The 13,613-nt window shown below is 40.4% G+C and overlaps 1 protein-coding gene across 2 annotated transcripts in view; it reads left to right on the forward strand.

Annotated features, from left to right (window-relative positions):
• The window catches only part of LOC105463385 (monoamine oxidase B), a 123,881-nt gene that overhangs the window by 32,010 nt on the left and 78,258 nt on the right, over positions 1 to 13,613 (forward strand). The window contains exon 1 of one of the 2 annotated variants that reach the window (XM_011710455.3): positions 11,236 to 11,284. The exons of the other annotated variant lie outside the window; for it this stretch is intronic. Coding sequence (XP_011708757.1) covers positions 11,263 to 11,284 — 22 coding nt within the window. The 5' untranslated portion in view covers positions 11,236 to 11,262. Of the gene's footprint in view, positions 1 to 11,235; positions 11,285 to 13,613 lie in introns of those variants that run through there. 2 annotated transcript variants of the gene reach the window in all.

Consider the following 13,613-nt stretch of genomic DNA (forward strand, 5'->3'; position numbering starts at 1 on the left):
TTATGTGGAGATGATCACAGAATAGGTAGGTAGTGGCCGAGCGCGGTGGCTCATGCCTGTCATCCCAGCACTTTGGGAGGTCGAAGTGGGTGGATCACCTGAGGTCGGGAGTTCAAGACCAGCCTGACAAACATGAAGAAACCCCGTCTCTACTGAAAATACAAAATTAGCTGGGCAAGGTGGCACATGCCTGTAATCCCAGCTACTCAGGAGGCTGAGACAGGAGAAAGGCTTGAACCCAGGAGGCGGAGGTTGCGGTGAGCCAAGATCGCGCCATTGCACTCCAGCCTGGGCAACAAGAGCAAAACTCCATTTAAAAAATATATATACACACACACACACACACACACATGAATAGGTAGTTTGTGTTGAGGGGCCAGAGGAGGCTTTCTAGTCAATGGTGTTTGTGATGAGATGCTGGCGGTGTAGAAAGGCCCTGGATCCAATGCTTTTATCTTAAATGAAAAAAAAAAAAATCTAAATTGTAGTTAAATGGAACAAGAGAAAATAATGTGAAAGTACAGTTGACCCTTGAACAATACAAGCTTGAACTGCATGGGTCCACTTATATGTGGATTTTCTCTGTCTCTGTCACCCTTGGGGCAGCAGGACCAGCTCCTCCTCTTCTTCCTCCTCCCCAACCTATTCAACATGAAGACAACAATGATGAAACCCTGTTTGATGATCCACTTCCACTTAATGAATAGTAAATGTATTTTATCTTCCCTATGATTTCCTTAGTAACATTTTCTTTTCTCTAGCTTACTTTATTGTAAGAATGCAGTATATAATATATATGTCATACAAAGTATGTGTTAATGGACTGTTTATGTGTCAGTAAGGCTAACAGTAGGTTATCAGTAATTGAGTTTTGGGAGAGCCAAAAGTTATACATGGATTTTTGAATGTACAGGTGGTTGGTGTCCTAACCCTTGTGTTGTTCAAGTGTCAACTATAAATATAAGCAGAAGGTAAAATCTACTATAATTGAATTTTTAAAACACTAGGATTTCAGCAGGGTCTTTTGTAAGAATTAAAATAGTTGAGGGGCCCGGTGTGGTGGCTCCCGCCTATAATCCCAGCACTTTGGGAGGCCAAGGCAGGCAGATCGCCAGAGGTCAGGAGTTTGAGATCAGCCTGACCAACATGGCAAAACACCATCTCTACTAAAAATACAAAAATTAGCCGGGCGTGGTGGCGTGTCCCTGTAATCTCCGCTACTCAGGAGGCTGAGGCAGGAGAATCGCTTGAACCCAGGAGACGGAGATTGCAGTGAGCTGAGAAGGTGTCACTGCACTCGAGCCTGGGAGACAGGGCAAGACTCCATCTCCAAAGGAAAAAAAGAAAAAGTTCAACGCTGTTTAAAATATCATGAAGAGTTTTGTTTTTCCGTTTTGTTTTATATTTATTTTTTATTTTTGCCTTTTCAAGGGCAAATTCCTGAATACTGGGTGGAGCTGCTGTTTCTCCATGGTGATGGAAGATATGTTTTGTCTCTTTAGATTTAGGCTGCTGCCAGAGACACCGACTGTAGACTAAAGCAGGGAGAATTAGCTCCAAAGCACTGGGACAGAGGCCATCTGCTTGTGAAAGCAGCTTCTAAGAAAACACACCTGTTCCCCTACCCCTTCCTGCTCCTTCCCACAAGCCACTTGCCTTAATGGTGTTTGCCAAGAGAGCCATACCTTTGCCTATTTTCATTGCACTTGTTTATCTGTTTCAAATTCTGTATGCAAGGCCCATTCTAATTGAGTCAATAAAATAAAATTCTCTAGGATGCTAGTTGTTGTGTTATGACTTCCAATAATCCTTGTTTTTGTTCTCTAACTACAGTTAGGGATTGTAATACCTTTATGTTGTCTTCCTATTTTAGCAGGAAGGGTGCCACTCAATCCCCAGCGACAGATGAAGAAGCAGTTGTAGCTTGTGCATTGCTGTTTCAATGATAACTTTAGCCCTGGATAATGCCCCTGGTTATGTATGTTGCTCACAGCTTCAGTGCGCGCGCACACACACACACACACACACACACACTCTTACATGCTAGACACTGAGCATGAGTCTGTGCCCTCCTATGTGAGTCAGAGTCTATATACTGTTAGGGTGGTCCTGTACAGTTTTAATATGAGTCTTTCGGGTTAGGCTTTTAAAAAAGAAGAAGAATCTGCTTGGCTTGTGATTATTGAAGCCAATGTTTTTAATGCCAGAACTGATTCTTCTACTGCTTGTGACTTCTGTTTGAAAGTTGCTGTTAAGGTCTTAAGGAAAGGATTTTCCCACACACATGTTTCTGAATAACCTACTCTGGTCAAGTTCACAGTCTTGACCTGCCACCATCTTTCATCTTACCTGGTCTGGGTGCCCAGAGACCTAGAGCATCTGAGCTGGCAGGATGGAACTTCTTGTGCCTGGGCGTGTCAAAACTTTTCCTTGGCACTGAGAAAGACAATGAGGCTCTGAAGGCAGAAAATTTCTTGGTGAGTTGAATAGTTATATAATTGTCATTGACAATCATTGAATTTTAAAGTAGAGTTTAATGAGAGATTTAAACATTGTACACTTTTAAAATGCTATAGAATTTGTATGAAGCATAGAATTTGTATAACCTTGGCAATGGCTAATTTTTTGATGGGAAGTTCAGGAAGCTTTATTTCTTACTTAAGTTCTAGATTATTCACATCCCCTCATTATTATTTACTGCTCTGTGTTGAATGGAGAAAGGCCTCTCCTTTATTGTGTTGCTTACAGCTCCAAAGCTGGAACTCAGATTTTTTTTTTATTTAATTTTACTTTAAGTTCTGGGATACATGTGCAGAACATGCAGGTTTGTTACATAGGTATACATGTGCCATGGTGGCTTGCTGCACCTATCAACCCGTCATCTAGGTTTTAAGCCCCGCATGCATTAGGTATTTGTCCTAATGCTCTCCCTTCCCTTTCTGCCCACCCCCTGACAGGCCCTGGTGTGTGATGTTTCCCTCCTTGTGTCCATGTGTTCTCATTGTTCAACTCCCACTTACCAATGAGAACATGCGGTGTTTGTTTTCCTGTTCCTGTGTTAGTTTGCTGAGAATGATGGCTTCCAGCTTCATCCGTGTCCCTGCAAAGGACATTAACTCATTCTTTTTTATGGCTGCATAGTATTCCATGGTGTATATGTGCCACATGTTCTTTATCCAGTCTATCATTGATGGACATTTGGGTTAGAACTCAGATTATTAAGCTTTGTCACTATGAGGCTCACCCAACTGCTTACTTAACATCTGTTTGGGCTAATGCCCCATTCCCCAGTTCCAACAGGTCACTCGAAATAGTGCTTCTTCTAGGAACTCCCTCTCTGCTCTCTTACCCTCTCCCAACTTCTCAGCACTACTGACAACATAAGAAAAGCCAGTCTGGAGTGGCTACCCAGGATTTTCATCACCATGTTATCCCCAAATGGATTTAATTAACAGTGAAGTTAGTAAAGTTAGTACGGAAGATAACATTTCCTGTGTATATTAGTTGCCTAGGGCTGCTGTGACAAAATTCTACACCCTGGGTGGCTTATGACAACAGAAATGTATTGTCATATGGTTCTGGAGGCTGGAAGCCCAAGATCAAAGTGTTTGCAGAGTTGGTTCCTTCTGGAGGCTGCGAGGGAGAATCTGTGCCATGCCTCTCCCTCAGTGTCTGGTGGTTTGCTGGCGATCTTTAGTGTTCCTTGGCTTAAAGAGGCATCACTCCATCTCTGCCTTCATCTTTGCATGGAGTTCTCTCTATGTGCATGTCCCTGTTTCCAAAGTTCCTCCTTTTACAAGGACACCAGTGAGATTGGTTTAGGGCCCACAGTACTGACCTCATTTTAACTTGATTACCTCTGTAAAGACTATCTCCATATAAGGTCGCATTCTGAGGTTCTAAGGGGTTGGAACTTCAACATATGAATTTTGAGGTGTACTCAATTCAATTCACAACACTAGGCTACCCAAATTTACTTATCTGGCCATCCTCCAGCTCCTCAGAGGTGGCAGCAAACTTTCCCTTCCTCCTTGCTCTAGCTGAGGACATCGCCCCCAGGCCCATCTTTGGTGTACCTTTGCCTGGGTTATCCTGTCAGACTGCATGGCCAGGAAAAAAAGGGAACTTTCCCTGTCCTTTTCCTTCTCTTCCTTCTCCTTCCTTCCTTCCTTCCTTTCTCTCTCTCTCTCTCCTTCCTTCCTTCCTTCCTTCCTTCCTTTCTCTCTCTCTCTCCTTCCTTCCTTCTTTCCTTCTTTTCTCCTTCCTTTCTTCCTTCCTTCTTTCCTTCTTTTCTCCTTCCTTTCTTCCTTCCTTCCTCCTTTCCTTCCTTTCCTTCCTTCCCTTCCTTCCCTTCCTTCCCTTCCTTCCTTCCTTCCTTCCTTCCTTCCTTTCTCTTTCTTTCTCTCTCTCTTTCCCTCTTTCTTTCTTTCTTTCTTTCTTTCTTTCTTTCTTTCTTTCTTTCTTTCTTTCTTTCTTTCTTTCTTTCTTTCTTTCTTTCTTTCTTTCTTTCTTTGAGTCTTGCTCTGTCACCCAGGCTGGAATGCAGTGGCACCATCTCGGCTCACTGCAGCCTCCGCCTCCCGGGTTCACGCCATTCTCCTGCTTCAGCCTGCCGAGCAGCTGGGACCACAGGCGCCTGCCACCATGCCCGGCTAATTTTTTGTACTTTTAGTAGAGACGGAGTTTCACCGTGTTAGCCAGGATGGTCTCAATCTCCTGACCTCGTGATCCGCCCGCTTCGGCCTCCCAAAGTGCTGGGATTACAGGCGTGAGTCACTGCGCCCAGACCATCATTTTCTACTTTTTTGTAACTTGGCTGTACCAAATGTACTTGTGACCTCCCCAGGCAGCTCCTTTTCCAAATACCTGTAGTTACCCTCTTCCCTGCCTTCATGGTGCCTTTTCTGTTAGACTTTGTTCTTTTCTAGAGGCACATCATGTTTTGGACATCAGTCTAAGGAACCCACCATCAGGTTTAGCCACATTGACCAAATTGACCAGTTGCTTTAGGTATGTTTTTCAAAAAATATAAGAACTTTCTGCCCTCAAGAGAATCACTTTTATCCTCTGTTGCCCAATAAGTTATTAAAGACTAAGAAATTATATAAATAGTATATAGTATCTTTATGGAATTATGTGATACATTAACTTGAGGCTCTGAACAAGTCCAGCAGAATAGAAACCAGTTTAACTTTTTTCCAGAAATTTCTTATTATGAAATTTTTCAAAGAATTGTACAGTCAACACTCATATACCAACCAACTAGACTCCACAATTAATGTTTTTGCTATATTTGCTTTATTCCAGTATATCCAACTATTTATCCCTCTCTCCATCTATGAATCCCTTTTGATTTTTGATGCATTTCATTTCAAAGTAAGTCACAGACATCATGACATCATGACATAATTATCTTAGCACATCTATCCCTAAACAGCTTTGTTTAAATCAGCATTTCCTTATCATATATGAACACAAAAATCACATATTTTCATTCACATCTATCGATGACACCCAAATTTTAAGCTCCACAGGGCAGACTTTGGGCTAGATGCTTTGGGGTCATAAAGATACTACCTCTGTAATGAAATCTCAGCTTTATGACATTGCCACCCTGTCTCATTTAGGTTGATCACAGACTGGAAGTGGCCTAATTTAATCACCTTATTTTATGGATGGGGGAAGTGAGTCCCAGAAAGGTGAGGACTCTTGTCTGAGGTTATGCAGCCAGGAGGTGGCCTTTTGGGCATACAGCTTTTTCTACTGAAGGGCAAAGTTCTGCCTTCTTCTTGACCAGGTGGTGTTTTCATTTGGTTCTGGTCCTTGCACACTGCTGACTCCTTTGGTCTTTGTTTCACAGGTTCGTGTCTGGGCAGGCTCACTAGGCTCCTAGAAGATGGAAGCAGGGCCAGCCTTTGGCATCACTGAATGACTCCTTTGTAATTTTATTTCTTCCAATCACTGATTACCTCACATCCAGATTTCTTTTCTTTGGTAACTCCCACATTTTGTCCTCTTTTTCTAGATCTCCTAATCTATCTTCTCCTTTTTGGTGAAAGGGGATGTTTTCCTGGAGAGGTAGTCAACATACTCTATAGCAGACCTCTAACCCTCTTCATGACATTTGTAACACCTATCACAGAATGGGATCTAGGGAGGGGGTGACCCAAAGCAGAAATGGTAGCTCTCCAGTTTTATATTCTTCCTTAAAGATGTTTGTGATTCTAAACATTGTGTTGGTAATCCGTAGGAGGGCTACTATCATAGCAGTGAAATATTTCATCCTCAGATCCCCATCAAAGAAATGATCATGGCATTTTAGAATAACTGAGGGAGTACAATTGCTTAAGGAAATGGATACCCCATTTACCTCAATGTGATTATTACACATTGTATGCCTGTGTCAGAATATTTCATGTGCCCCATAAATATATCCACCTACCATGTATGCATAAAAATTAAAAATAAAAAAGGAAACGATCATGGCATCACATAATTGTCTTCTATACTTAAAAAAACAATTTTCTTGAAAGAGTGTATGTTTATTTATTTCATACACACTTCCTCTAATTCCCAGAAGGATTTGAGGCAGGGAAATTAAAAGTTTAGTTTTATTGAACAGTTTTTATAATGAATAATATAACACACAAACCCGAGAAAGACAAAGCTGTAATTTCTGTGTTTGATTCTTTTATTCATGGGAGACTATGTTGAGGTAAAGCAAAAACAAATTTTGTCTACCACGATTACAATACATAAAAGATAGTCAACGCCTTTCAAACAACAAAGGGTAGAGACAAAAGCTTGGTTATTAAACAAGACTCATTATGATTGCTGACATTTTAGAAAATGCAATCATTTGCATATAAAGTGTGATGAAGAGACATTTTTTATGGTTTTAGACATATTCTGAAAGACCTTGGAAGGCAATCTCATTCTAGTATCTCAAAGCGGCTGCATCTGGAGAAAGGTTTCTATGGCAACTTATGAACGCTTGATGTTTTTTATCTTTTTCAAGAGCATAAATCATCCCACAGCCTGAGGCTTCAGTAAAGGTCTCCATTATTTTACAAGCTATTGCCATTTGTTTTTATGTTATATATTTTGATTGTCCTAGAGGAAACAGAGCAAAGGTTACCATGTTTCCAAGAAGGCTTGCAGTCTATTTTTTTGTTTTCATTTTGGGTGACAAGACGTGAATAACATCATCTTAAACATTGCTTCTCAATGATCAAAATGATGGTACACATTGCAATATTTGGTTTATGTCATGTGTTGTTTAGATTTTCCCCAAAATTGTGACTGGTGCATTTTCAGGAAGAGAAGCCAGTTTGAACTTAAGGAGGAGGAACTGTTTGGCCAAAACACCCCCTAATATGTAGTTCAGTGGGGCTGCCCTGGAGAATGCTGCATTGTTCCACATGCCTGCAAATATTCCTCTAATGATATAGTCCCAAGGCTTTGGACATTGATAGACTCCAACATACTCTTTCCAAGAAAGTTAATTTAAAAATTCTGATTTTAAAACTCTGCATGTTTCAAGAATTTTGTTTTAGCAACATGGATCTCTGTATGTTATAGGAGGTAATAAGGCTGAGGCAACACACGTTAGGACACAGAAACAGAACCAGGTTTCAGACCTAGCTCTGCCATTGCTAGCCGTATAGCTGTGAGCAAGCCCTTGAATCTCTCCGAACCTCCTTTTACTAATCCGCAAAATAGGAGTAACGATGCCAGACTCACGGCATTATTGTTAAGGATTGAATGTGTGTGAGTGCTGGAAACTGTGCAATGCTGTACAAATGTAAGGTGGTAATTATTATTGGCTGGCTGTCTTTCTTTCCCTTTGAAAAAGTCAAAAGTTTATGTTACCATTTCTGGATGACCAGAGGAAATCAGTTTCAGTATGTCTTAAGTTATTTTAGTTTCTCATACTGTATTTAAAATATTTTACTTATGCAGACATTGATCACTACAGCCATTTATTTATTTATTGACTCAGTAATCAAATGTCATCTCTGTAGAAAGGTTTTAAATAAATTCATTCTACAAACATGTAAGTGCCAACCATGTTCTAGAATTGAGGAGACAAAGAATAGACAATTAAATTCTTATTGTTCAGGAAATAAAAGTTTTATGAGCTTCAAGGCCACAGCATAAGCTGTTCAGGTGGTGCCCTGCCCAAGGGCATTTGGCTGATGAAGTGGAAGGGGGGTGTAATGCAGCCCCCCACTCTGCCAGCCAAGCCATTTGCATGCACCTTGTGAGCCGCATTCGCCTGAAGGAAGGACATGTTTTGGAAATTTACTAGCCACGAGTGTGTGCCTTCTTGCAATTTACACAAAGGCATGAGTGAATGCGCTAGCAGTGGCCCTGATGCTTGTATGATCTGTGACGTTAAAGAGAAGATTTGCAGTGTTTCACTGTGAAGTCGTGCTTGTTATCTGGAGTCAGGTTGCCTGAATTTGAATACTGGCTCTGCTACTTGCTAGCTGTGTGACCCTTGTGCACATTACTTGGCCTCTCTATGCTTCATTTTCTATATCTGCCTGCCTCATAGTTATTGGGAGGATAAATAAGTTCTTAAAACACTTAGAATAGCGGCTGGCACACAGTCAATGCTCAAAACGTTAGCTGTTTTCAGTGATGGCTTTACTGTTCAGGGTTTCCTTGCTACTCTGTGTTGAAAAGTTCAACAATTAACATCTAAATTCTACCTACAAAAACCACTTTTAGAATTTGATGTCAAATTGGTGATATTTATCTCCTTACCTCAGACCTTTTTGTGTGTGTTTGTGTCAAATAACTAGAAAGCATTCTCTTCAGAGAAATCAAAGAATTCCAGTTATGTGATCAGAAGGTGACTTGGTGGTTTTTAGAATTTTCTCATAAAACCATTGCTTTGTCAGAGTGATAGAGGTGATGAGGGATGTTTGCACATTCTTGGTTTTTATAATCCCAGCACTTTGAGAGGCCGAGGCAGGCAGATCACCTGAGGTCAGGTGTTCGAGACCAGGCTGGCCAACATGGTGAAACTCCATCTCTACAAAACTCCATCTCATCTTTTTTTGTACAAAAAAGTACAAAAATTAGCAGGGCGTGGTGGTGCTTGCATGTAATCCCAGCTACTTGGGGAGGCTGAGGCAGGAGAATCACTTGAACTCAGGAGGCAGAGGTTGCAGTGAGCTGAGATTGTGCCACTGCACTCCAGCCTGGGTGACAGAGTGAGACTTCGTCTCAACAAAACAAAAACAAACAAACAAACACGACAACAACAACAGGAAAAAAAAATCCCAAGGGAATACCTATATAGCTTACCAGGATTACAATAGGGATTCTTTGAAGTATAGTGAATTTCATTGTCACTTTTGGTTAACGTGATTCCGTCTCTCTCTTTTCATAACTTTAAACTGTGAAAGAGTCCTTATGTAGTGTTTTCAAGACTATTAACTTTGCATTTTAATTTTTAAAAAAAGTTTTGTTAAATATCAAAGTTTGATATGAAGAGTGTGAAACAGATTGACAAAGCCAAGCATGAGGCAGGTGGCGATTTTGATTTTATCCTTCCCTTTGCATTCTGGCTCCTCTAACTGCCCTTAAGACACTGTAAAAAGGGCACTTGTGTGTTACCGCCACTGTGTATTTCCCAGTCTCCTACAGCATCTAACTTGGGCCATTTTCCTTGGCAAAAAACTAAAAGTGCAGAATGCTAATCATGTTGCACATCACTGATTTCTAAGTATTTAAAATAATTTGGGTGTCTACTTGTAATTGAGATTGTCGTCACTTTTACGAAAACTTCTCCAAGTAAACTTCTCAGAAGAGAGATGCAATATTTGTATAATTTCATAATATTAAATATTAGTCTACCATTATTTGTGTGTGCTGTGCTATGATTATTCATCCAAGGGCCTGTCATGGGGACGTAGGGACTGCTTCTGAAAGTGCCAAATTACCATTTGTTTGTGAGACTATAATTGATACTGCATGTTACAAGTGTCATTAGGTTTTTAAAAAGATGAAGTGATGATAAGCTTGCTCCTAAATTGTTTGCAAAGGTTAAATATCTGTGAGAAAAGCTGGTATTTAAGATTCTTATATTTAGTCAGCAGAATGTTTTAAGACACTGTATATCAATCAGCGTATATGTAGAGTTACTGTGTTTTTAATTTTTTCTTTTTTGTCCAAGGGTAGTGGTTAAGAGTTCAGGTTTCGGGTTGAACTCTGACTCTGCCACTTACTAATTGTGTAACCTACAGTTAAGTCACTGAATGTCTCTAAGCTGCCATTTTTTTCTTTTTAAAATGAGGATAATAATATTCCTCAGCATTGTGGTAAGGATCAGTTGAGCTTTTTGTGTAAAGCGCTTCACACAGACCAAAGTACTTCATGCATTATGATGGTGGCTGTTATTACTGTGGGTATTTTAATTTTTTTTTTTTTTTGAGACAGAGTCTCGCTCTGTCACCCAGGCTGGAGTGCAGTGGCATGGTCTCAGCTCACTGCAACCTCCGCCTCCCAGATTCAAGTAATTCTCCCTTCCTCAGTCTACCGAGTAGTTGGGATTACAGGCGCCTGCCACCACACCTGGGTAATTTTCGTATTTTTAGTAGAGACGGGGTTTCCCCATGTTGGCCAGGCTGGTCTTAAACTCCTGACCACAGGTGATCCGCCTGCCTCGGCCTCCCAAAGTGCTGATTACAGGCTTGAGTCACCGTGCCTGGCCGGTATTTTCATTTTTAACAAACAAATTGTTACTTGCATTTTATGAGGAGATTATTGCATAAATGTTTAAATAGTGGTGATTACATTGTCTAATGTTTTTAGGGCAAATGTATTTCTGCTACTGTATCATTTTTTTTGCAATAATATTGCACTTGAAAATTTCCATACTTCCCAGAGGATATATCATCTCTCATATTTTTGTTTCTATGGCAAAATGTGTTAAAAGTTCCAAACAACCAACATAGAAAAGAACTCTTGGGAAATAACTGTCTTGTAAGTGAGGGACGCTCTGTAGAGTTAATTGTCCTTGAGCAATCAAATCATTAGTCCTTTTATCATTCATCATTGAGGGAGGCTTTTGAGCTACCTCTTCTAGACAATCTTAATCACCTCTTGACCAGTCTCCAACTCAGTTTCCTATGTGCCCTAACCTTCTAAATTGCAGTGACTTCCCTAAGCCACTGATATTTGGACCAATTTTTTTTTTCAGATCAATTTCTGTCAGTTGATTTCCAAAAAGCCTCTTGACTACCCCCGATGAACATTAGTGAGCTAAATTGTAAGTTATTTCCAGCAACACATTTTTGTGTTGCCTTTTTTAAAGATATTTTTGTAATTTTCTATTTATAATTGTTTAAGGTACATGAGCATAGAGAGCTCTGTTCAATGATTTGATAAGCCCTTTATTTGTTTTAATAACTGTTCATATTTAGCATCTGATATTATTGGGTAAATACATTTACTAAAAGACAGTACCTTTTGTGGAATACAAAATGCTTAGTGTATACAAGTGACGTTGTATTTCCTTCTGAACCCTTTTGTTTAAGCCTCAGCATGCTCAAGCGGTTTATCTCAATTCAGTGATAACAGCTGTTGCTATGACTGCATGTTATTTCATTTGTTGAACTGATGCTTGATGAGAAAAATGTCATTGTATTGTTTGTAATTTTGAATTTAAATAGAAGTGGTTTTTTTTTCCTTATGGAGGTAAAATTAGGAAATTGGGGTTGTAAATCCTGTGCCCTGTATTCCTAAATCAGGGTTGTGCAATGCTTGTGTACACTGCACGGGGTTCATGGGCTTTGGAACTGTTACCCCATCAGCAACTGGAAGCATTGGCTCTGCCCCCAGTGACAGGGATGGGAAGATGGATTAACTCAAATAATGAAATGTCAAATCAGCCTCTCTAAAAAATGAGAATTCCTCCTTTAAGATCACTGATAGACGGTGACTGAAGCGTTGGCTTTTCATTATGGTTTTTAATGTGGGCTCATATTTTATGTTATATGGATTCTTATAAACCACAACATACAGGTGTGTCTTAAAAACAAGTTGATCCAAAAAAGTGAGAAATATCTTTTGAAGTGTAGTTTCTCCCTGTAGCAAAAGTTGGAAGATGCCATCAATGAAGAGGATGGCCATGGGGGTCCGGGGAAGACAATGTTGTATAATGGCTGTGAATACAGATGCTGCAGTTAAACTGACTTTGTCACCTACTCCTTATGCGACCTTGGACATCTCTTTGGACTTGGATTTTCTTGGCCGTAAAATGGGAATGTCAACAGTACTTATCTCATGGGGTTGTAGAAGTTCATTGAATTAATTTATTAAAACAGAACCCAATATAATATGACTATTAGCTATTTTATAGGAATCTTTTTAATTTTGCAGTAGTGGAGTCTAAAAGGCACAGAACTATTATTTTTGAAAGACAAGATAGAAGCAGTTTTATTTATGTTGTAAGGCACAAGAGCATCTTGGCATGGCCTTAATATTTGGTCTCATAAAGCAAATGAGTAAGGTAATTGGAACTGAGCACATTCAGCCCACTCGTCATGGGAAGAGCACCAGGTTTCTGTTCTCTGAGAAAACTTGCTAAATTCTGTAAGAGTGCTTTGTAAAAAATACAGTATTTTAAGAGCTTTGAGGTCAAAAACTACATCCAGAATGGATTAGTACCCCAAACTTTATACATGTACTCCACGCTATGCTTTGTCCTTTGTCAAAACGTATTGAACTCTGCATTAATGGATGTATCAGTCAGGGTTCTCCAGAAAGACAGAACCAACAGGATACATGGAAGAATACATTTACTGGGGAAATTGGCTCCCACCATCACAGAGGTAGAGGAGCCCCATGATAGCTGACTGCGAGCTGGAACATGGGAGAAGCTTTCTTGATCTGGAAGCCTCAGAACCAGGGACGCTAATGGTGCAACTCCCAGTCCGAGTCCAAAAGCCCAAGAGCCCCCTAGAGGTCACTGGTGCAAGTCTCAGAGTCCAAAACCCGGAGTCTGATGTCCAAAGGCAGGAGGAGAACAAGCATCCCGCTCCGGAAGGGAGAATGAGGGCAGAGAGAGAGAGAGTCCCCTCTTCTTTCACCTGTTTGTCCCAGCAGAGACCCAGCTGATTAGATTGGATGGGGCCCACCCACATTGAGAGCTCGTTTTCCTCTCCCAGTCTGCCGACTCCCATGCCAGTTTCTTCTGGAAACACCCTCACAGGGACACCCAAAAACAATGCTTTGCCTGCCGTCTAGATATCCCACAATCCAGTCAAGTTGACACTTAAAATTAACCATCACAGTGGGTAAAGTTTATTGCATGTACATTTACCTCAGTAAAGCTGTGGGTTTTTTTTAAGAGCTAAATTCGTGGTGGTGAGAATGTAATAGGCATTCACTAAGCATTTTTGACTAAATTAATAGTTAAATTAGTCATGAATGGAATTATTTCATTCTGCAGTGATGGATCACATCAAGAAATCAAGATGCACAAGGGGTCGAATTTTATGTCCTTGATTTTGAAACTTTACGTCAACTTCTAAAAGTCCAACTTTAATAGTAAATCCCAGTTCCTGGCACATGCTTTGAAGGCCCACTGTCCCTCA

Source organism: Macaca nemestrina, chromosome X (assembly GCF_043159975.1).
Source record: "Macaca nemestrina isolate mMacNem1 chromosome X, mMacNem.hap1, whole genome shotgun sequence".
Lineage (NCBI taxonomy): Eukaryota > Metazoa > Chordata > Mammalia > Primates > Cercopithecidae > Macaca > Macaca nemestrina.